This window comes from Xiphophorus maculatus, chromosome 3, assembly GCF_002775205.1.
Source record: "Xiphophorus maculatus strain JP 163 A chromosome 3, X_maculatus-5.0-male, whole genome shotgun sequence".
Classification (NCBI taxonomy): Eukaryota; Metazoa; Chordata; class Actinopteri; order Cyprinodontiformes; family Poeciliidae; genus Xiphophorus; species Xiphophorus maculatus.
In genome coordinates, this window is record NC_036445.1 from 19401234 (window position 1) to 19424412 (window position 23179).

The 23179-nt window shown below is 38.2% G+C and overlaps 1 protein-coding gene across 2 annotated transcripts in view; it reads left to right on the forward strand.

Moving 5' to 3' along the window:
- Positions 1-1537: 1537 nt before the first annotated feature.
- LOC102229029 (protein kinase C gamma type-like) overlaps positions 1538-23179 on the forward strand; it is a 33862-nt gene continuing 12220 nt past the window's right edge. Inside the window, exons 1-9 of one of the 2 annotated variants that reach the window (XM_023330754.1) lie at positions 1538-8014; positions 8815-9079; positions 17638-17669; positions 17777-17859; positions 18562-18673; positions 19689-19817; positions 19918-20074; positions 20263-20464; positions 21209-21406. In XM_023330754.1, the coding sequence (XP_023186522.1) occupies positions 8850-9079; positions 17638-17669; positions 17777-17859; positions 18562-18673; positions 19689-19817; positions 19918-20074; positions 20263-20464; positions 21209-21406 (1143 nt within the window). In that variant the 5' untranslated portion in view covers positions 1538-8014; positions 8815-8849. Of the gene's footprint in view, positions 9080-17637; positions 17670-17776; positions 17860-18561; positions 18674-19688; positions 19818-19917; positions 20075-20262; positions 20465-21208; positions 21407-23179 lie in introns of both variants that reach the window. The other variant, XM_005814455.2, reaches the window with a different exon arrangement.

Here is a 23179-nt window from a genome sequence, read left to right on the forward strand (position 1 = left end):
GGCCACTATAATTATTTATGATTCTCCCTTGTTTGTCTTGTGGTGTGTGTCTGTGTGTGTGTGCCACCTGCCCAGCGGGAATTCATCCTAGAAAACTGGGATGAAGATTAAGATATCCACAGACTTTACCTTGTTCTCCTCTCGCCTCATTATCCAATCGCCCCCGTTATCCTGAATTCCCCTGCCCTCTCGCTTTCATCCTTCCCCTCAAGCGCAGTTTGTTCACAACATCCTCTTCCTTCCCGCAGCAGACACTTTAGCAGCCCACAGTTGATTTTAAAATATTTTTAGTGTGTTGCTGAGTGTGAATGGTGATATGTTTCAATGTGCATGGCTGGTATACTTATACAAGCAACCTTCTGGATTGATTGGCTGTGAATTCAAATGCACCATTTTTATTGACAGAATCTGACCAAATGTTAGTAACAGGAATAAATCATCCATTTTTCTGTTGATAAAGGCCAGCATCATAATTTCCTTCTCTGGTCCAGGTTTTAATAACCGCATTATTTTTTTATGGGCATTTGAGCCAAAAATGTGAGTCTGTGTTTTATATGAATCATTAAACATAATGCTGACTTTTGTTTCTGTTTTTTTTTTTTTTTATTATTATTATTTGTTTGTTTTTTGGCAAGCTAAATAAGCTTTAACTTAACGTCCAAAACAATTAGTTTGGTCACATTGTGACTCAGTTAACCTACACAAAATGCAGATTCTTTAATTTTTTTAATTTTGATTGTGAAAGTTCAGAAATATGTAATATTTGACACCAATAATAGAAACTACACACAACTGAACTAGAAACTAATTCACCATTTTCATTAATTGTTCTAGCTATAACTTTTTATGGTTAGTTTTTCTGGTAACACTTTATTTGACGGGTTGTGAATAAGACTCATGACACCGTCATGAACATGAGTAAGTCTTCATGAATATTTATGACTGTTGTCATAAAGTGTCATTTGGTAAATCATGACACTTTTAATACAAAGTTGACATTATTCAAAATGTCTTTGTTATGACAACTTGACATTAACCAAGAAATCACCATCTATCCATCCATCCATTTTCTAACACCCTTGTCCCTAGTGGGATCGGGAGGTGCTGGTGTCTATTTCCAGCTAACGTTCTGGGCGAGAGGCGGGGTCACCCTGGACAGGTCGCCAGTCTGTCGCAGGGCAACACAGAGACAGACAGGACAAACAACCATGCACACTCACACCTAGGGAGAATTTAGAGAGACCAATTAACCTGACGGTCATGTTTTTGGACTGTGGGAGGAAGCCGGAGTACCCGGAGAGAACCCACGCATGCACAGGGAGAACATGCAAACTCCATGCAGAAAGACCCCGGGCTGGGAATCGAACCCAGGACCTTTTTGCTGCAAGGCAACAGTGCTACCAACTGCGCCACTGTGCAGCCAAAAAATCATGATCTGACATAAATTTGTTATAAAGTTATATTACTGATTAAACTTTAGCTTTAATAACATAAAACTGCATCATTTTTATTTTTTTTGTTTGAAAACATCTACTTATTAAAAATAAAATAAATACAAATTTATGATTCATGAGATTTTCGTTCTATCCTAGAAAATATGACAGCTTATGACTCCATGATCATGCTAAAGAATTAGAAGTAGCTGCTGATTGTTGGTCCATTTTTATTTTTTATTGAAGTCAAGAAAAAAACTGCATTAACAGTGGAGTATGAGTTGCTTATAAAAATGACACAAAAGGTATCAGCTGTCAAGGCAAGTCCAGATGATCTAAATTGGGGGTGAAAATTAATGGGATTAATAAAAAGTTCACAACAGCAAATTCAATATATCAAATAAAGTTGGGTAGGAAACATTCAAAACTGGAAAGGCATAAAATGTCTGAATGTTACATCTCTTCATGTTGTTTTTATTTGGATTTCTGATTTTCCTTTTTTTTTAACCATAGCTTCTTGTTCCTAGTTTCTCTTGTTTTGTTTTCCCCAGTTTCCCTCCTGCTGAATATTTTCAATCATCTCACCCGTTTCCCTTCACCACAAGCCCCTCTCACTACTCTTTCTCTGCCAGTTCTCAGATCCTCTGTACTACAGACTCCGTGTTCCCGGCATTGCTTTGATTTTGCCTTTGGACCTTCAGTGCCTTAGATTAATTATTAAAGTTTTGTGTTTTTGGTACCACCACCTGCCTATCTGCTCACTCCTGGTTGCCTGCATTTGGATCTTTCAAAAGCTAATTCGAATAAGATTTCACCTCAACTCGGACTTGTTTCTTGTTTTAGTTTCTTGGTTTTGAATAAGTTAAAAGTTAGGTAAGATAAGTTATATTCTCTTATTTTGGATTATGTGAAATCAAAAGCAATAAAGCTAAACATATAACTTGTTAGAAATTAACAATTGAAAATATATAATAATCAATCAATCAATATCATCGTAGTATTTTGTTATACTACTACAGGATGTAGCCAATTATTTTGTCATAAATAAAGGGGACCTGCATTTCAGGGAAATCCCCCCAAAAATATATTTTGGCTACTGTTACTCATTTTGCTCATAAAGAACACATCAAATTTTACAGTTTAAAATTTGGTTTTAGACTACAATTTATCTGTTTAGATAATTTTTTTAGAACACCCCCATGATATAGTAATTTATTACACTGTTGGCTAAACAATAATGTGTGAATATATCAAAAATGTTGATTAAATTGGCCATTTTTACATAATTTATTACAACAGGAAGCTGCAAAGGTGAAGTTATGTCAGTGACCTTTAAGAAAGAGGAATAAAGTCTTCATAGTAGAGTGAGGCTAATGACTATTCCTGCTATTTCTAGCCACATAAAACAAGTCTAACTAAAAATGATTACACCAGAGCCAACCAATCATCTTTGTCCTTTTGCATGATGCAGTTATTAAGCTTGTTGCCACTTTTCTTAAACAACGTTGAATGAGATCTACTTAGGCTGCAAACAGTGCCAGTCTGCCTAAACAGCTGAGTAACACCATTGGTGTTATTTCAAAACAACTACATGAAAATAAAAACAGGCCATTGCAACAGTAACAGAGTTGCATTTTCTGAATAAATAAGGGGCTATCTTTATGAGCCAGAATATACAAAGGAAGAACTGCTAGTGAGAGGAAAGCACAGTGAGACAGAGCAGAGGGGGTATTTTATCTTATGCCCTATTGCCACTGCTGCTATGAGTAGAACTTGGTTAGGCCACAGCTCGACTGTTTGTCCAGGGGTAGGAGTCTGGATTTATTTCATTAGCATTGTGCCATTTGTATTCTTTGAATCTATCTCAATGTGGTTTGTTGACATCCAAACCCTGTAAAGTGAATCATATACCAGTCTAAGTTACTTAAGATTAGGAATCTGTCAATGCTGAGTTCCAGTCTAGTATTTCATTAAATTTAATCCAATGAATGCCATGGGTGCTTCAAAACTCTGTAGCTTTAAGGTGAAATGAAATATGACTACATGTCATCAGTTTTATACTTTATTTCCCAGTGACATTCTGGATGCTTCAGGCTCCCTTTTTCTTCACAATGGCAGCTGTTTTGTCCCGACAGGTGCTGCTGTAGGTGAGCTTCAATAAGCTGGTTTACTAAATTAGTTGTGACAACAGTATGGAGAGTAGCTATTGGTTGTTGTAGAAGTTGCTTGATGATCACCCAATTTACAATAGACTCTGTGCATCCAAATGTAAAAGATTACTTAGTGTGATACTGCAAAAAAAAAGAACAAAATTAACCCTCAGTTTATTTAAAAAAAAAAAAAAAAAAAATTAGCTTCTTCTACTGATCTGTTTTTTAATTTCCAATAACACTTTGTTTCTCTATCACACGATGAACCTGTTAAATTGACCACGTGTTGCAAAATATGGGATCAGAAACCAATACATTAGCAATAGTGGCAATAGGCAGAGTTGGTCACATGGTCAACATAAAGGGTGAAACAGGCTTAAACTAAACTAAGTGGAAATGCCGAATTTGAAAAAATAATTACTTGTACAAACCATAATGCAGTTTTGCAAGAAAACAAATCTGTCTTGTTAAACATTAGCTGTGAAAAAAATGCCAATGCACCTTGCTGAGAGTGCAGATGTCAAAATTAGGACATTAAAAATGTAATAACGAACCCAAATTATTACCTGGGTTAAGATCAGGACATCCTTACATGAGATAACATAAACTGAAAACCAAGAATTGTTATATAGCAATATAGTTATAGTATTGTTATACGTTAAACATCCTTATCTTTCTATAGAGCTGATTTGATTAGCACAATTGTTTCTCGTTTTTCTGTACTGCTTCCACTTTCAGCTTTGTTATTCCAGCCTCTGTTGCACTGAGAGACGGGTCAGCAGTAAAACAAATATGAAGGGCAGACATATTTGCTTCCACACTGAGAGTTTGTAGTCCATGTTGACAGACCATAATCGCCTGCCAAATGTCTCATCTGACTGGCTATGAGGTTGGTTGCTCTCTTCCAAAAACACAGCAGACCCCACTCTTCATTAACAAAACAAATAGAAATACTCCCTACCAGAAAAACATGATAAACTGGCGAACTGAACCACTTTGGTCCAGAGCAGACAAATTTAATAGACAGTTATGATTACCACAGACAGCACTTCTCCCCTGATTCCAAGAACAACAGATAGGCAACTCAATTTACCTTAATTTCTTTGGAGGAGAAAGTCAGCCTGCCAGGTTGAAGCAGCAGCTCGATGCGAATGAGCGCTCGTTACATGATAATAGATGCATGTAATTGCTGAAGTGTTGATTGCTTTCCCCCCACACCCCAAAAAAAGATTCTATCAGTGCAGAATTTTCTGTTTCATTAAGCCATGGTCAGAAAAAATAAAATAGCCATCTGTAGACCAAAAAAGAAAGAATGGAGGCTGATGGTAAGGAGCAATTTAGAGACACTTTAGTTTTAATGTTGCTTTATTAATTCATCTATCCTTGCTTTTCTGAAGGCCCCTGTCACTGCTTTAAATCGTGTTGGCTGTATTAGTGAGTTTTTGCTGAGTGTGTGCTTTTTGTTGTTTAATGCATTGCTGGCTGGCTGTGCACCAGCTCACTACTTGCTTCTATGATCAAACACTGGAATCCACGCTTCGTTGGGAATGCAAAAGCATCCTGATACAGAAGCTTTAGAGTCACAAGTGCTGACTCATCTTGCCTGGAGAAGAAATTGAAGCTTTTTGTGTTTTGTTCGTAAAAGTGCTGTTTAACTTCAGTACCTCAGCTTGTATGTTTGTGACGATGTCACTCTTTCCTTTCCCTGTGCATCACTATGCATATGCATCCTCCTCATTTGTTTGTGACAAAAGAGGAAGAATATGACTAATAAAAGATTAGGCTGATGGAGAGAGAGAGAGAGTCTTATGAGCCACAAAATGATGTCAGTAAAGGCAGCTCGTTTGGTGACGGTCTGTGTGCAGGAAAGCCCCTATCATGCCCAATCAGCTGCTGTTTCTGCATGACTAATGCTGAAATAACATATCATTGTCAGACACGGCATGTTCGCACAGCTGTTTCATTTTTTCATCCACAGGCACTCAGCGATAGCCTTTGATGCACATACACACATTTCTGCGTGCAAACTCATCCTTATCTTTCTGGATGACACCATTTTGCTCTCTAACAATCTTGCTAATTATAATTGTTAATTAATTCTCTGCCTGTGTCCTCATCAGGAGACTAACAACCTACATTTCCATTAATTAGACCTTCAACCCCTCGCTCCCTCTTTCAGTCTCTGTGTCCCACACCAATCCACCCCATCGTCCCCCTGCTCGCCTGCCTCTCTGCTCCCGCCTCGCAGGATCTGCTAAGGACCACAGCCGTGCATGGACAGTGATTACTCGTGTGTGTGTGTGTGGGGGGGGGTGCATGCGTTTGTATTTCTGACATTGAGAGGGCAAACATTTGTTCACTCTGTAGGGACTGAAATATGATTTGGTCCAAAACAGCTTGAAAGCATTAAGTTCTTTAGGCCTAAAGAAATTGACATTGTGGAAATATGGATTGTTTTTTCTGTTGAGTTAGATGTAAACATTAAAACTCTGCCTCTGTTTGGTTTTTGGACCTTAACAAGTTTCCTCAAAGACCCTGCTGTCGGGTTTTGCAAACACATGTGGTTACATAGCAATTATTGAAAAGCTGCCATATTTAAAGCTCACCAGCCAACATGATCTACTTGGCTTTTAGTGTTTGTTGCCCAAAGCACATGCAATGGGTTGAAATCAGCAGGGTTTGTAATTATTGAACAACATGGTGTTCAATCTGAACCTCTGCCGTTCTGCTCTGTGATGCCAAATATGATAGTGGATTTGCTGCTGGTAACCTCTGCAAGACATAAGACCTGAACACAGAAAGCGGGAATTGTCTCTACCTTACAAAAATATGCAGGGGAGGGGCATAAACTTTTAATCTTGTACATTCTTGGTTTATTTTTTATGTGGAGAGACATTCAGATTACGTTTTACTCTTATTTTTCAAAATTTGTCACCAAAAAAATTTAATTTACTTCTTTGGGAACAAAACAATACAGTATTATTATTCATCACATATTACTTCTCTGACGGTTAATAGTTTGGACCATCCCCATTTATCATTTGCTTTTAGCATTTTCCCATGATAACATTTCACAGAGAGAGGGTTCTTTGAGTGTGATGAAGCATTTCTGAGTTATTTTTTCAGAATTTTGAATCTGAACTTTTTCAGGACAGATGTTTATTTGAAATCTCCTGCTGTGCCCTTTAGGAAGATTTCCAGTGCCTTTGGAAGAGAAACTGGCCCACAGCTTTTAGGTGTGACAAGTGATCAATAGTTTTGTTCAAAACAAATTTTTTTTTAATGCATTCCCTCCACCCTACCTTAATAAATACATTCAAATTGCTGTCTGGATTTTAAAAGGACAGAATATTTAAAGGTTTAATCCCCTCCATCCACTGCTATCGTCTCTATAAATCTTGTTCTCCTCCCATTAAATGCTGAACTTATTTGACTGATGACCTTATTGTAACATTTTTTGTTTATGTGTGTATATTTACTATCGATAGCCCGCTATCCCCTCTCAGAAGGAAACTACCATTCCCTTTCGGCTCAGCTGACCTGGTTTCAGTGCAGAGTGGGGCACTGTTGTGTTTATCATGTCACCACTTGTTCTGATCTCAGATCATTGATATGCAGTAGACATGCTGCCTCTGCTCATTCCTCAGGCCTGGTGATCGTCTTGTCATTCAGATCGAATCTTAGACCAGAACCAAATTGAGCATTCCTTGGATTCTCTGCCTCTGTTGTTGTTGGAGGTTTTTTGGTCCAAGCAGGGCTCTTCCTCTCTTCTTCCTCTTCCTCCTTTTGTTTGGCTCAATAGGAAGTGGGAAGCAGTTGGCACTTAAATATCCATACTGTACTGATTGTGGCAAAATGGCAGCTTCTGCTTTCTCCGTCCTCCTTGCTGTGATTCCCTCACCCTCTCCTGAGAGAAGTAACCCAGATTTCAAAATGAATCGCCGCCTATTCCCCTCAATCTTTCTCCTCTCTCTTTCTCTCTTTCGCTCTCTCTTTCTCTACTTTTTCCACCCTCTCTTTCTCTCTTATTCTCTCTCCATCTCTCATCCTCTTCCTCGTAAAACCGAATCAATCTTGGAAAGAGAATACCACCTCTCCATCTCGTACTCCCACTCACCCTGCCTCTGGGTTAAAGGATATATACCACTTCAATCCTGTGTTTGCTTCTTTAAAAACTTGAACCACTCCAATTGCCTGTTGCATTCATTTGAAGTTATGTTGTCCTTTTTTGTTTCTTGAGCTGCTTCTCTTCTCCTAGCCATTGCTTTTTCTGGCTTCTCTACCTCTTTTTTGGGGTTTGTTATTTTTTTCTCGTTTGAGTTGACCAGCTATAGGTGCATCCCAAATTATCAATTGAAGGCATTCAGACGAAGAGTCAAGGACAGGAAGAGGGGACGACTGTTTTTGGCAAGGATTTTCTTACAAACTAAGGTATTTTAAGTACAGCTTGGTGCACATCTTTAGTATTTTCCGTCACGTGTTTGTATCACTAGACCATTTTTAATTCCACTCACCTTTTTTAACTGCTTCTTTGCTGAGACATCATCATTTTATCATTTATTTTTTGACCTAGTCTTATTTATTTATTCATTGAATCTCATTTATCATTCAGCAGGATGCAACTCACTTCTTCCATCTAATCTTTGCCATTTTGCACTTTTTCTCTGCACGTCCCATTCCCGGCAGACACGCTCATGATATTCTGGTCCAAACTTTTCTGCAGAAATAGGACTAATTGCTAATAAGGGCAGGCAGGAAGACGATGAGAGGATGCAGGCTCCAATACTGGAGCAGCTGGTGGGGTGTTGTTGACATGGCAACAGGAGGTAGTTGACATAACGACTGAGGTATGGGTGGAGGTGTGGGTATTCATAGCAAATGAGGGGTGCAGCAGCATGGACAGCCAGTATGTGGGACACACAGCAAGTAGAGCTAATTGTTTAGCTTTTCTGAGTTTCTCAGGAGACTTTTGTCTGTATTTGAATTAACCTTCCTGTCTTCTTCATCATGCCTCTCTCCTTTTTCTTTTCTTTCGCTTTGTACTTGTCGCTCTCTCTGCACTCCTTCCATCACCTTCTTCTCGATCTTTCCCTTCATCACGCCACTCTGTCTCTGGTCCTTACCCTACATTCTTCTTCCATTAATATCACTCCTGTCTCTGCATGACCTTTGTCCTTTGTCCTCCATGTCCTTGGCCTCTCCTCCCGCCACCCACCTTCCCCAACACACAGCTCTCAGCCTCCTCTTCCTGCATCCCGCAGACGTCATGTCCACCCCGGTTTCCCCGTCCCCTTCCCTCTCCCCCCTGACGCTGACCTCCCCCACATCGCCATCCTCCCCGCTGCCCTCTCCCCTCTCCCCTCCACCCAGGGTGCCTGTGTTTCAGAGGAAGGGAGCGCTCAAACACAAGAGGATTGTCGAGGTGAAAGACCATCAGTTCACAGCACGCTTCTTCAAGCAGCCCACCTTCTGCAGCCACTGCACCGACTTTATATGGTAAATCACACACACACAAATTCACACACTGTTGCACATTCACAAAGAAACCACCCCAGCAGATCATATGCTGCCTCCTCAGGCGTCCCAACTCCCAATCTAGTGCTGGCTTTCACCGTTTTTTCCCTTTTCCTTCAATTCCAGCTGCCAGCTGGAGATACTGCCCACACTGACCTGATGTGTTCACACAACCTCATCTCCACACTGCTGCCCACACCATGCAGGAGTCAGTTTGGGAACTTCATGCGCTGTCTCACACAAAATTCACACAAGCAAAACCCTGCCAGGACTGAGCAAGAATTAATATGAGATTGAATTTTACATTACTGTGATATTTACACTAAAATATAACACATTAATGCACTCACCCAGGATTTGTTTATTTCAAAGAATCCAAAACATTCATTCCATTTTTTTCTTACAATACGTCCTTTTCAAAAAAGTGCATGGATGACTTTCAGATATGTTTGTTAAAAAGAAAAAAAAAAAGATTTTTGGCCAAAATTGTTCATAGCTCTGGTAGATTTATGTTAAAACCTCTTTTAATTTGACCAACATGTTTTTTTTTTTCAGACTAGAAGTAAAATTAAGATTTTAAAGCAGCCAGAGTGCCTAAAGATTAGGGTGATGGCAGCGAGGCATTCCAGCCTTAAAGACCTGGAGCTCATCACCACAGATAAATTGTCAATATACCAGTGGAAATGTGCAAAACGTGATCTGCAATTATAAGTAGGGTTTGATTGGTGTCATGCTTTTTAAAAAATCCCATTAATTATTGAGAACAGTATAAATAATGTTTTATATTGATCTATCAAATATATGTTTTAATTAGATGTGAATAAAGAGCTTTCTTTAAATTGATTTGGGATTCATAAGATTTTTAGTGCCTTTTGAAAGATACCTGCCTCGTTTCATGTAAAAAAAAAAAAAAAAACCTTCTTGGTCAAATGAAAATCACTTTCTAAACTTGCCGGTATCTGAGCAGTTTGTGACTTTGTAAATTGGATTTCCTTTGTCCACCTACGCGAACATCATGGATTTAGAAATGTAAACACACGTGACAAATAATTACATGAAACCCTGAATGCAAACTTTAAAATAATGTAAAAACATTGTTAAAGCTACATATTCAGCCATTTACCAATATTTAGCTTTTTGTTTTGAAACCTTCAAACACTTCACATACAACAAAAACAACAAACTAATTGCTCATCGTGCTAAAAAGTCTCATTAATGAACTGAGTGATATAAAACCTAATTCCAATGCACTGTCATTACAACCAAGGAATTTCAATATCTGATATTCTGCTTTCTTTTATTCCTAAAACTAATCTTAGGGATATTTCAGGATAGTCACCTGATTCAGTGTAGTCCTTTCTTTTGTAACATTCATAACATGTTAGCAGTGTGTCTAGCGTAACCTTCATTTGACTTAGATGTTATTTAATTTGCTGTACGTGGAGATCATTCAGTCATGTGATTCAGTCTTATGAAATAAAAAAAAGATATTGAATGTAAAAATTACCCCCTCAGTTTTTTGTAAGCTGTAATTTAGTTCAGTCTAATTTTATGAAATACATTTTGCAGCTACTGCTGTTGAAGTTTTCTCAAGAACAGATGGTAGAAATATGAGGTGAGATTTTGCCGGTGATGTATGATGTCCATTTGGGCGGATAGTTAACTACAATTTCCTCAGAACATAAAATGCTTCCAAATTTTTCTCACCTGGGTCTCTTGGCACATTCTTTGAAGCTTATTTTTGCATAACATTCACAATGCTATTGTAAATTGCATCTAATTTGGTCAAGTTTTAGGGGGGATTCTTGTAAAATTTCTCAAAACAGAAACTTTTATCACTAAGAGTGCTATTAACTTTCTTATTTGTATGTTGAGGACTGAAGCTATAGTGGTATTCATTAAAAAATCTGAAAAAATATACCGATGCAAAAACATTCTACCTTTCAAGCTATAACAAAGCCTTTTTGTGTGCAAGGGACACAGGTGGAAAACAAAATAAAGGGACCCCAAAAGGTTAAACGATATTTCAAAGCTTTCAGAGAACTTGTGAAGAGCTGTTCATAATTTAAGTGCAATACTCCAGATGGATTTTAAGATACAAGCATTAAATTAAATTGTGAACTTATGAAAAAATATAGAGATGGGTTTCAAATTTACAGGTCTGTCAATCAGAACAGCTGATGATTTTGTTTAAACAAAATTGCATTGCAGGATCTATTTTCTGTAGCTAAAATAAATGAACAATAATTAATCTTGGTGCCAAAATTTAATCATATTTGAAATAGTGTAATGTACATCCTTTGGTTGCAGTTATTTTGATTCAAATACACTGACTAAAGCAAATACAAAAATCAAGCTAAACCTCATTGTAGCTTTATTTGTTGCATTTATTGCTCTGAATTGAATGCCTCTGTCATTCTTTTTTTAACGGGTCTAACTCAAGTATAGCAAGCTGGGGTTAGTAGGTTAATCCAGCTGCTTTGCCTGCATGCCACTGAAAGTTGCACCACAATGACTGTATTTTTTATGACATGTTGTGAAATGTTTCAGAACACCGAGATCTCTCCTTCTCATAGTGGCCTTTTTTTCAGCCAGCTGGCTAGCAGCGCTCAGTGATGGGTGAGAAAGGGGAAGAGTTTTGTTACTCGATGCCTCAAATAGCTTCAGGACAGTCAGGTCACTCTTGCTCTTTTTTTCTGGGATCTCATTAAGCTGACTTTAAATGGCAGACGCTCTATTCCAGAAAATTTCAGCAGTCTTGAGAAAAGTGTTTTTAAGACCTTAGTCAATTTTAATCCTAAGTGGCATAGTCAGGATGATAAAAAACAGAAACAGAACTGAGCTCAAATATCCAAACTGACAACTATTGAGTTTAGTTTGGCCTCCTCATTATTATTTCAGTGATGCTGAACTAAAAAATATTTCACCCTCAAATCCCAGATAGATCAAACTGGAGTGCCAGGATTGTACACTTTCAACACTAACTGGGGTGTGTGTGTGTGTTTTTGTTTTTCTTTAGATTAAAGTTTGCATTTTAGAAAATATTTTCAGCAGTTTGTAAGATTGTTGTCCTAGAAAATACATTTTAATTCAATTATGTGAAGAATGCAGTGTAAGAAGTTAAAAAAACAGACTTATAATTCCTGGTGATGAAGAGCTGGCCTTGACAGTTTTACAAAAACAGCTTCATGGAATTTTTAAATTTTTTTCTGCAAAAGTAGGAGCAGTGAAGTAACTACCAAACAATTTACAGTCAACCTCTGTCACGCTGATATTCTTTAAACAAACAAACAAAACGATACCAAGCTGTGAGTGTGTTCGGTTTGTAGAAGACTTCGTAGCAGCCATTTGTGTGTAGAAGAACTCGTATGCGTGGGCATATGGTGGGGATGTACCATATGTTGATGCAGGGCGCCAACTCTGCCAGCAGCCTCTGGGTATCTTTCAGGACTTTTCCCCAACTGGCTGCTGTCTTTGCTGGCAGCAGCTGAACTTATTTCAGGGTGAAAACTGTCTTCCTTTAAACAAGATGTCAGCGCAGCGGCCCTCACCTGGCTGTCTGAGGCCCCTGGAGGGTTTTTCTGATTAATTAAAAGATTAATGTTATGGTGAATACTTTGGTTTTTAAGTCAATGTGCAGAATTCAGGAAGCTGAATGTTGTTGTCTTTTGCAACTTATTATAACGGAATTACATCTCGGTAATATTTGGAGGAGGTGAAAAACATCATTTTTTAAACTGTTTAACAATGCATGATGAATGAGAAAAACTGCAGATCTTACATAGAGAAACTGCTTTTCTCTGTGGAAGAGGATAAAAAGCCCAGGCTTTTCATGTGGAGCATTGCAGTGAAACTAGGTTGGACCCAGCAGTCAATAAGCAAGAGGCAGGCTACGTTCTTGATGGGCTTCCAGTCTATCAAAAGTCCAATACAGCATCACAGAGGACTTACAACTGTATACGCACAGAGTTGAGCCTAAACTTACTAGTTAACAATCTGTATGTTTTTGAACTCTGTGAGCAGTTCAAGTTCTTAATAAGGTCCACATGGGCATATAAACAGCCTTAACAAAGGGAGTGCACAGTGAAAACATATTTTAAGAAATACATAGTAATTGTGGCCTAAAACAGTTTTCTGTTGCTGCTGTGTATGTGTTAGGTGTCAGTTGGTGAGTCTGAAGCTCCAAGTGTTAAGTAGGTGTCAGCTTGCTGGGAACAGGGAGACAGGCATTATGCAGGGCTGCCCTGCATTTGATCCTGGTCTGGAATTTGATATCATTTTCTGCATAAATCTTTTGGTTTGGGGTCCAGGCCAGTGCACCATTCATACAAGAACTGCCACAGTGCAGAAGAAAACCTGAGACAACTTCCACACTCTGGGAAAATTCACTGTGGTGAAAAAAAGGGCTGTTTTACTGCAAGACGACATTACAAATTTTAATATGTGCTGTTTAATCACAATCCAAGAATGAAAGAAGGTTCCTTATCATATTCTTGTTCCTGAGCTCTAAATTTTTTTTCATGCATTGGATACAATGATACATTCATACATACATGACTAGGTATGAATAGTAAAAAAATAATAGCAATATAACTTTTGCAATTTTGAAAAGGAGTAGAGTAAGCTCATATTTCCCAGCATAGTGTCTTTATCTGCTGTGCTACACATCAGTACAAACTCTATTTGACGCTATGCGTATGATTTATAAGTCCAAGGTCCTAAATACATGCTGTTTATGGTTTTATCGATGTTGATCAAGGATTAATGACTTTTTAATAATGTAAATTAAACTCGTATCCCGATTTGCCTCGGAAACACTGTGTAAGCAACTCATTGTGTCTATGTTGCTGCGGAAACTCAATAAGTCAAGTTCAAAAACACAGAGATACTACTGCTGTTCAAGAATGCAGTATATCTGGTTGGAAATGAAAATTTATGTGGAACAATTGACATATAAAATTAATTCAGCATCGTCTCTGGTGATACCTTTGCACAGTACATCTAACCTGCTTAAAGTATAGATATAATATGTGTCATTACCGTCCACCAGTACAGGACAAATACATAAACATGTTTCCATATTTACCACTGTTTTCTAAATTGTTTAAATGCTTAACGCTTAGATGAAGTGTTATAACTGTAGCTGTTCTTTCTAAAATGATTCAGCTCACACTGAGTCAGATGTTTTCTTTCAATTACAGTTTATGCGTTTTAGCATTTCTACATGATTTACATGCTTTCGGTGATAAGCAAGTAACTTTTCTTAGTGAAATATACAAGTCTACCTCAGGACTAGGTTCAGACTTTGCATTGATCCATTGTTTAAATTAGATTTACATGTAGCCTCAGTGATGACTTCATCTCAGTTACAGCTACAGTGTGTCACTGCAAACCTCAAAATACATAAAGGAGGCCCTGATTTATTTAATCATGTAACCTCTAGAAATAAAACAAAGCGACATGTAAATATTTAACTTCAGTAGAAATGTTTTCTACTCAGTTTTCAAGTCAGTCTTTGCCACCATCCAAGACTTTTGCATTACTGTATGTTGCTCATTTCCAGCTGTAAGCTGTAGTTACCAATTTCCTATTACGTAAACTAAAATTTTTGTATAAGAAAACAGTAATACATTTATTTTAATTTACACAACATGTGTTTTTTAACACCAAACTAAACATAAATGTCTAAAATAATCACCGCTGATAAAGAAAGGAAAAAGATTCATGAGGAAATGAGTAGTAACGTCTTCTCTAATTTAATGTAACAGATTACTTGTCATTGTCAGAATCTATGAGGACAATTAATGACAAACCAACTTTAATAGATAAATAGGGAGGAACCCAATCTCAGAGGCACGAGCAGACAAATTCCCCCATAGACATAAAATATTTCCACCTGTGGTTTATGTTTCCTTTGATGAAATGTTTAGCACACTTTTACATGCTGCTAACAGTGTGGATGTGGGCAGATGGCAGAGGAGAGGTGGAAAGCTTATCTGAGCATGTTCCCTGAATGGCAGCAGTGAGTTCATTAAGTCCTACTTGTTTGTGAAAACCAGTTGTAAAATAGTCAAGTGTGACAGATGGCACCAGTTTCACACAGTGGTTCATACAAAACAAAGACTTCTACATGCTTATACTTAGAAGAAAATAGCAGTCAGTAATAAAATGCATTCATTTTAAAATGTTGCTGACATGTTTTGTGACATTTAGTGTTTTTGCCATCAGTTGCTTAGTTATAGTTTGTCAATAAAACAGCTTTGTTAGATTTGTGGATGCCATATTGAAGCATTCAGTCAAGCATTTTATCCTACAGTGACCAGATTATTATTTAATTATTTTATTATGTTCACACAGCCTTTTGTTACACTTTAAACCACCATATCTACTTTAAGGGTTTACATTTAAATGACAGTAATTTGTTTTAATTTGTCCTACTGGAGACAAATTAGTATGACAAACAAATATTTGTTTGTTAGAGCAAACAAATATTTTCTCTAACAAATACCTAAACTATCTACTGAAATAATATTTTATTAACTCAGTCAGCAGTTTTGATCCCCTTGACTTCAATTATTTTGCAAATGCTTCAAACGAAGTGCACAGTCTTGGAGAAGAGCAGTAACAACAATCACCGAGTTAGAGGAAGTCTTAAATGCAAGCTCACTCCACTTCATCCCCGATCTGCAATATCTTTTAAGGCGTGGTGTGAATGAGCTCCCAGATGCACCCTGACAGTTAGAAGGCAGTCAGGTGTGTTATCAAACTTTTATTTAACTAAAAGGAATGAATGAATGTGCTGCAACGCAGGAAGTCACAAATGGAGTAATCCAGAACTAAAGAGAGCAGGAATACAAGCTGACATGATGATGAATAGTACCAGGTGAAACAAAGGCAAGGCGCTGAGACCGAATAAAGGAAACTAGGGAGTATTTAGAATGACAGCGGATGAGGACTGACATGATGCACGTGAAGTGATCAGCAAAACAAGAGCAGATCACTTAGAAAATAGTTATTTTTCTTAGAATAGATCACATGTGTATGAAAAGATATGTATTTCTTATGTGTTTAGCAAGCAAAAGTCATAAAAACATGTTAAATGAAAAACATCTTAATGAAACATCACAGGTTAGAGCAACTCACCTTCTATTTCCTAGTATTATGTCTGCAGCAGTTGTTTTTAAACATGTAAAAAGTAGCTTGCAAACATATTAATACTCCTTGAATATTGTGACATATTACACTGACGAATATTAATTTATCAGATTTTATTTGCTAGACCAACAAATGTGCAATTAAGAGTGAACAAATATGTGGGGGGGTTTTTACACCAAAAGGGAAATCAACTTTATTGTTTGTTTTCAACCCCCTTTGGTCTGATAACCCAAAATAAAGTCAGGTGAAATCAAAGTCAGGAATAATCAAATCACAGAATAAATCCAGCTGTTCTGTGAAGGCCTCAGAGGTCTTTTAGGTCTTTTTAACATAAGTAAACAAACAACAACATGGAGGCCAAAGCAAATAGGTCAGGAAAGACGCAAAGCAGTGTTGGAACATGAAGCTATCCTGCATGGTATAAATATGTCTCAGTGTGTTTAAAATGTTCTAATTTAATTTGAGAATTAATCATTAATGGAAATATTTCAACCATGAGTTAAAACCAGGTCAGCATGTCCTGGACATGTGGGTAAGGTGATATTTTAACATTATTTTCCCTAAGTTTATTGTCCATGCTATGCCACTTCCAATACTTTCAATACAGTAAAGAAATCTTAAGCATTTTTCAGAATAAATCCTCCTGTCTTTGTAGATTTATTAGCAAGACTTTTCTAAGGAGAAGCTGGTATTGTTTACCTGTTAACTGAAGCATTTATTCAGTCTATTCAGTAGTTAAATCTAAGATACACTTCTCCATATTAAAAAAAAAAGCAGTGAATTCTCTGTAAATCAATGCCTGGTTCTTTAGCGCCCCCTGCTGGTATATATACTGTTCTAGCATCGGGGCTCCAGAGACTTCTGCTGCATGCTGATCAGGGATCAGATTGCCTTCTTCAAGCCCATCTTTAGTCGTTTCTCAGCCAGATGGTGAACTGATTGCTGATCAGTGATTATGGTCAGTTTAAACTCCCTGGGCACATTTGGTATGATTGTTGTGGAGCTCTCCAGCGTATCTCAATTGTTTGACTTTTTAAACAACCAAATCAACTTGACTCACACCGAGCCAGCTGCTGAATAGACGCTTTGGCCAATCAATGGCTTTAATTATTCAATTAAAGCTCTGAGGAGACACAGGGAGCAAGCTGGTGTTTTAGAAGAATTAAGTCTGTGTGCTTCTGTATGACCAAGTCAGCTACTTGGCTGCTTCACAAAAAATGCTTTGAGTTTCTTAAGCAACCGTTGATGTTTTTTTTTGTTTTTTGTTTTTTTACTTTCTTTTTATATAAATAGAGTTTGTTGAGGTTGAATGGGACAGTTTCACGTTGAAGAGGAGTGAGAGCAGATTGTTTCTGTGTCCTAAGCCATGTGTCTTTCTCGTTCAGGGGCATCGGCAAGCAGGGATTCCAGTGTCAAGGTAGAGATTAGCCTGCTGTTTTGTTGCCTGTTATTTTTATTTTCTCTGATATAGTTCTGTGGAAAACTGATAACAATTTTCAGGCTCATCCTCCCTGTTTTCTCCAGTTTGCAGTTTTGTGGTCCATAAAAGATGCCACGAGTTTGTCACCTTCACATGTCCCGGATCTGTGACTGCCCCCAGGCCTGATGTGAGTGTTCCTGTTATCGGCTTCTGCACTTCCATTTATATCCTCAAGTTTCCCACCTTCGCCTGGACTTATGCGGCGCACCATCATCCACACATTTAGCCTTCCCGCTCGTCGCTGATGGCATGCGTGCATGACTCATCCGCCAATCCGTTCTTCCTCTGCCTCTCATCTGTGACATCTACGCTCATGTCATGTCATCCTGCAAGAGGATGTAGGGAGTTTAAGATAGAGAGGAAGGTTGTGTGGCAAGGAGGGATGCAGGAGGGGGTGAGAAAGACTGATAAGAGTGAGAATTAGACGATGGAGAGAGCAGCAGACTCCTCAGCCCTCCTCTGTGTGGCATCTTGAGGATATTAGGGAGATTTGTCTTTTCCTCAGGAGAAGTGGGGTGACAGCAGTTATTAATAGCAACGAGGGAGGGAATACAGTTTGGGAGAAAGGGTAGCGGAGCGGTTATTAAGAGATAAAAATGAATCATTCCTTCCTGTACAGTAAATATACACTAACATACTCACAACCTTGCCTAGATGCAGTGAATTTCCTCTTCCAGTGGAGAGATCATATTGGCTTGTACCATCAGTAGTCACCCACACCATAAATGTGTGAAAATGTGTGCATATGGTTGTGCTGCTTAATGAGTGGATTCTCTCGCTCTTTTTTTGTTTTTTTTTGGTTGTTTGCTTGTTTGTTTTTTCATTCCAGGACTTGAAGAGTCGACACACATTTAAGATCCACACATATTCCAGCCCCACGTTCTGCGATCACTGTGGATCGCTGCTGTACGGACTCATACACCAGGGCATGAAATGTACCTGTGAGTTTCACTGTCCAGTCTGACCCGCTGCACTGTGCGGATATTCCTAATGAGCTGCTGGGTTTGATATCAGTTTGCTTTGAAGAAAACGTAAAATTCATCGCTGCATCTTCAAAGGGAGGGAAAACGTGAAAAATGACAGGAAGGTAGATTCTCACAGTGAGATAACTGAGTGAAAACATCAGTTTTGTTTTGCAAAAACACATTGTTTTTGCAAAATGTTCAACATGATCTAATTAATTAAATTTATAACTGAGAAGGAACACTTTTTTTTTTAACCTAAAATAATGTGCAGTCAGCTGCTTCACAGACATGAGTCTTGTAACTCACCAGCTGTGGTTTTGAAACAGTGTTATCTCAGTAAGAGAGCTTGGTGGTGCCCAAAAATATTATAAAATCTGTATGTTTTGTCAGCAAGAGAGAGGTGTAGTAGTTCTCTTTAAGCCATCTGACTAACAGTGTACAGCAAAAGTAGGGAAGGGGTTAGGAGTTTCTCTAGCTTCACAGTAAAAGGACTTCCAACCACAGGAATGGTTGTGACAGGAAATTAGTTGTGAAAAGTGAAATTGGAAATCACCCAGCCCATATTTTACCCTGCAAAATCAAAAACAATTGATCACACAATGGTGATTAATGAGTACATTTGTCCCATACAATACAATTTGTCCAGATTAAATAAATTTTATGAAGATTTCTGACAAGCATTTGGACAAATATAGCGAGCTTTCCATTATCATAGTCTAGAAAACGATTTTTTTTTACAAAGCAACATTTTTATTACAGAGGAAATGTATATTTATTTATTTTGTACATATGACATGAACTGATTGCTGTACTATCAAGGTTATCCAAACAAATATGGGAAAACTCAATACTATTTCATCAATCTAAGGAGTTCAAAAAGGTCTCTTTTTAAAATTATTTTACATTTTTACATATTGTTTATTTCACACTTTCATATCTTTTGTATTGTCACGTGTTACAGCTGGTTTGTTTGCGTCTTCTTCACGTTAAGGTTGCGACATGAATGTCCATCGGCGATGCGAGACCAGCGTTCCCAGTCTGTGTGGTCAGGATCACACGGAGAAAAGAGGGAGAATCCACCTGACCATCAGAGGAGACAAAGAGGATATCTACGTCACAGGTGAGAGGAGGTGTTGGGTTATAAACCAAAATGCACTTTCATCCACATGATGAAAGATTTATTCCCTTTTTAATTGATTTATTCTGTTATGGCCCTGCAGTTCGGGAGGCTCGCAATCTGATGCCCATGGATCCGAATGGTTTGTCAGACCCATATGTGAAACTAAAACTGATTCCAGACCCAAAAAGCCACAGCAAACAGAAGACGAAGACCATCCGCTCAACACTCAATCCGGTCTGGAATGAGAGTTTCACCTTGTGAGTCCCTGCGAAATTTAATCCCAGGTGGAAATCTAACAGCAGGAATAAAAATCCTGGAGGAAATGTATAAATATGCTGAGATGTATTATGTTTGTTTAAGATATTATTCTGTCCTGTTTTGCGTCTTGTAAGTCAGATAAAACTTAAAACTTCCCCACTTGAGTTTGAAGTTTGGGTTTCCTCAGCTCAGTGCGAGGCAGTCAGTGGGACAGGCGTCTGTCTGTGGAGGTGTGGGACTGGGACCGGACGTCCAGGAATGATTTCATGGGAGCGCTCTCATTCGGCGTCAGCGAGATCTTCAGACGTCCTATATGCGGTTGGTTCAAGCTGCTTGCACAGGATGAGGGGGAATACTACAATATCCCAGTTCCAGATCCAGATCTGCAGGTAGGAGGACATTTGTTGACCTCTGGTCATGATATTTGTTCACAGAGAAATATTTTGTTTTGTAAGCTTTAATGGGTGTATAATTATTGAGACCTAAGAAAAACAGTTGCACCTGCTTACATTGTTTCTAGGTCCTGAGTTGTCTTGATGATTTATTTTATCATTTTTATCTTGAGAGCTATACAATGCAATATGCCACAAAATATTTACAACCCATCAACTTTTTTTAAACTTTATTAATCACAGTGTAGTTTCTTAGGATTTTATGTATCGACTTAATGGTGTAATAGTTTTTTATTTAATTTTTTTTTTTTTTTTTTTACAAATTAAGATCTAAATCAATACTTTGTATAAAGTATTGTTGCAGCAGACCCAAAAAGCCTCAAGTCTCATGGTGTAATTCTTTCTTGCACAACCTTTCACATCTACAGACTGACTTGGTTTACTTAATTTGGTGACTTCTGTAGCCACTGGTTGTGCAGGATTGTATTTGAGGGTATCAGGCAAAAGGAGACTGGAAGCATTTGCTCTCCACAATTTTTTGGTTTGTTTTTGTAAATTTTCCATTTTCTTTTCAGTTGTTTGCCAATTTGTAACATTGAATCCCAATAGATTAAATTAAATCCACTTCCTTGTTACTTTTTGCATCCAGTAGGGTGCAGAATTGTTTGACTGAAAGTGGCTAGGGTGTTTTTTTTTTATGACTACATCCACCAATTCATCTCTCTGCTTATGACCCTCCAGGAACCCCTGCCTGATGCTACAACAGCATCTCTACCTCAGGTGTTGGCCGCCCCTGTGCCAGAGCCTTTTCCCGTGGTCTTGTCTCCGACCCCTGTCCCGTCCTGCCCGCCCATCCACTCTTCGGGTCCTGGCAAAGTCAGAGTGGGAATGCATGACTTCAATTTCCTCATGGTGCTGGGCAAAGGCAGCTTTGGCAAGGTAACTGTGGTAGATTCAGAGTCAAAATGTCATCCTCTCTGCACACAATCGGCGCCTCTAATCCAACGGTTGCAGGTGATATCAAAGAGGGCACTCGCGATGAAAACAAAAGCATTTATTCCTGGCTTTAGAATTCCTGCTATTGTCATGACCTTCAACTGGCATTTCATTTAAAACTCCTGGGAACAACAAACTTGAACCAGTTTCAAAACACATTTTTCATTTATACTTAGGCCCTGATCATCTCTTCTTCTGCTAAATGATTCACTTGACCGTGAGTTTTTCTTCCAGATGGTATATGCCACATAGGCAGCGCTCATGGAGCTATTCATTTCAAGGAATACTCTGCTTTCTACTCTCTCTTTAATTCCCCTGTAGATGAAGAATAATGAAGAAATTTTTGTTTTGAGTCCTTTCCCCTCCTCTAAAATCCCCCAGCGTTATTTCATAACTATCAGAGAGTCCTCAGAGGACAGGAGAAATAGACTCAACTTACATAAGATGTGTGGGGAAAAAAAAGGAAGAGGAGAGACAGGCCCCGGGGCTGCTGAGTGAGGAAAAGTGAGAATGAAACTGACAGAGATGGAAAGAAACAGAGGAGGATTACTGAGCTGCAGGAAGTAGCAAAATGACCAAAAGAAAATTGGATTACACCGGAAATGAGAAAAAAGTATGTGTTGCAGGGATTCGTATAAGTATGAAGGATGAGGAGTCCAGTTTTTTTGTGAATTTATGTAAAATCACGAGACAAAGCAGTAGACACAATCAGAGAGGGACTGTAGTGTTTCTCACAGCGACTTCACACACATAATCTTCTGCAAGAAGCTATTTTTGCTGTTGCATTGATTTATAAAATATGAAAAAGTTTAATTTTCTCTACCATTCAATTTGAAATGAGATGCTTTATCTCCAGCAGCCAGAAACCCCTTACAGTGCAGCATTGCAGAGTGGCAGCACAATTTTAAACAGGGTTGTTGTCAGCATATTGCACTGCTCCTGACCGTATCGCTTCACTAAAACCAGTATCATGTGGTTCTCTCGATGTGGAAAATTATAGCATCATTAGCAGTCAGAGCTGCCCACAAGCAGCCAATTTCAAATCTCCTCTCAATGTATTTTTAATGTCGGATAATAACCAAAGAGCTGCTTTGCTTTTTTCATTTATGACATTAATGTTTCTGGAAGTCTTCAGGCACGGCTTCTCTTTGATTAAACCCTTCATTATGCCAAGCTGAGCATACTTCTGTCTCCACAAAGTGATGTACTTGTTCTTTACACATTTTTAATGCATTTTCAGCAAGTTGAGGTTTGAGAGGCATTTTATCTCAAAATTTAAGCAGAGAATCTCAACCATTGTCATACCCCTAAAACTTTTTAATATTTTGTCAAATTACAACCTCAAACTTCAGTGTATTGAATACATTTTTGAGATTTTATGTAATAAACATTCACTTTTACTTCTCAATTGCGCATTATTTTTTGTTTGTTTATTGTATGAAAACTAAATAAACTACTGTGCAGCTGGAGATTACTGAGATAATATGCAAATATTTGTTGTGAAAGCAGCTATTAATGACTCAGAAAGGGTTTGTTTCTGTTGACTTTTCTCTAAAAGTTGGTTGCGCTAGAACAGTCAGCCTCTGCTGCATTTTCTGCTAATCTCCCTGAAAGCCTTTGGAAAAGTGTTTTTTTTATCTTTCAGACCTCAAATTGACCTCGACAGTTTCTATTAGCTTCCATTTTTTTAATCACATTATGAAGCAGGGGAACTGC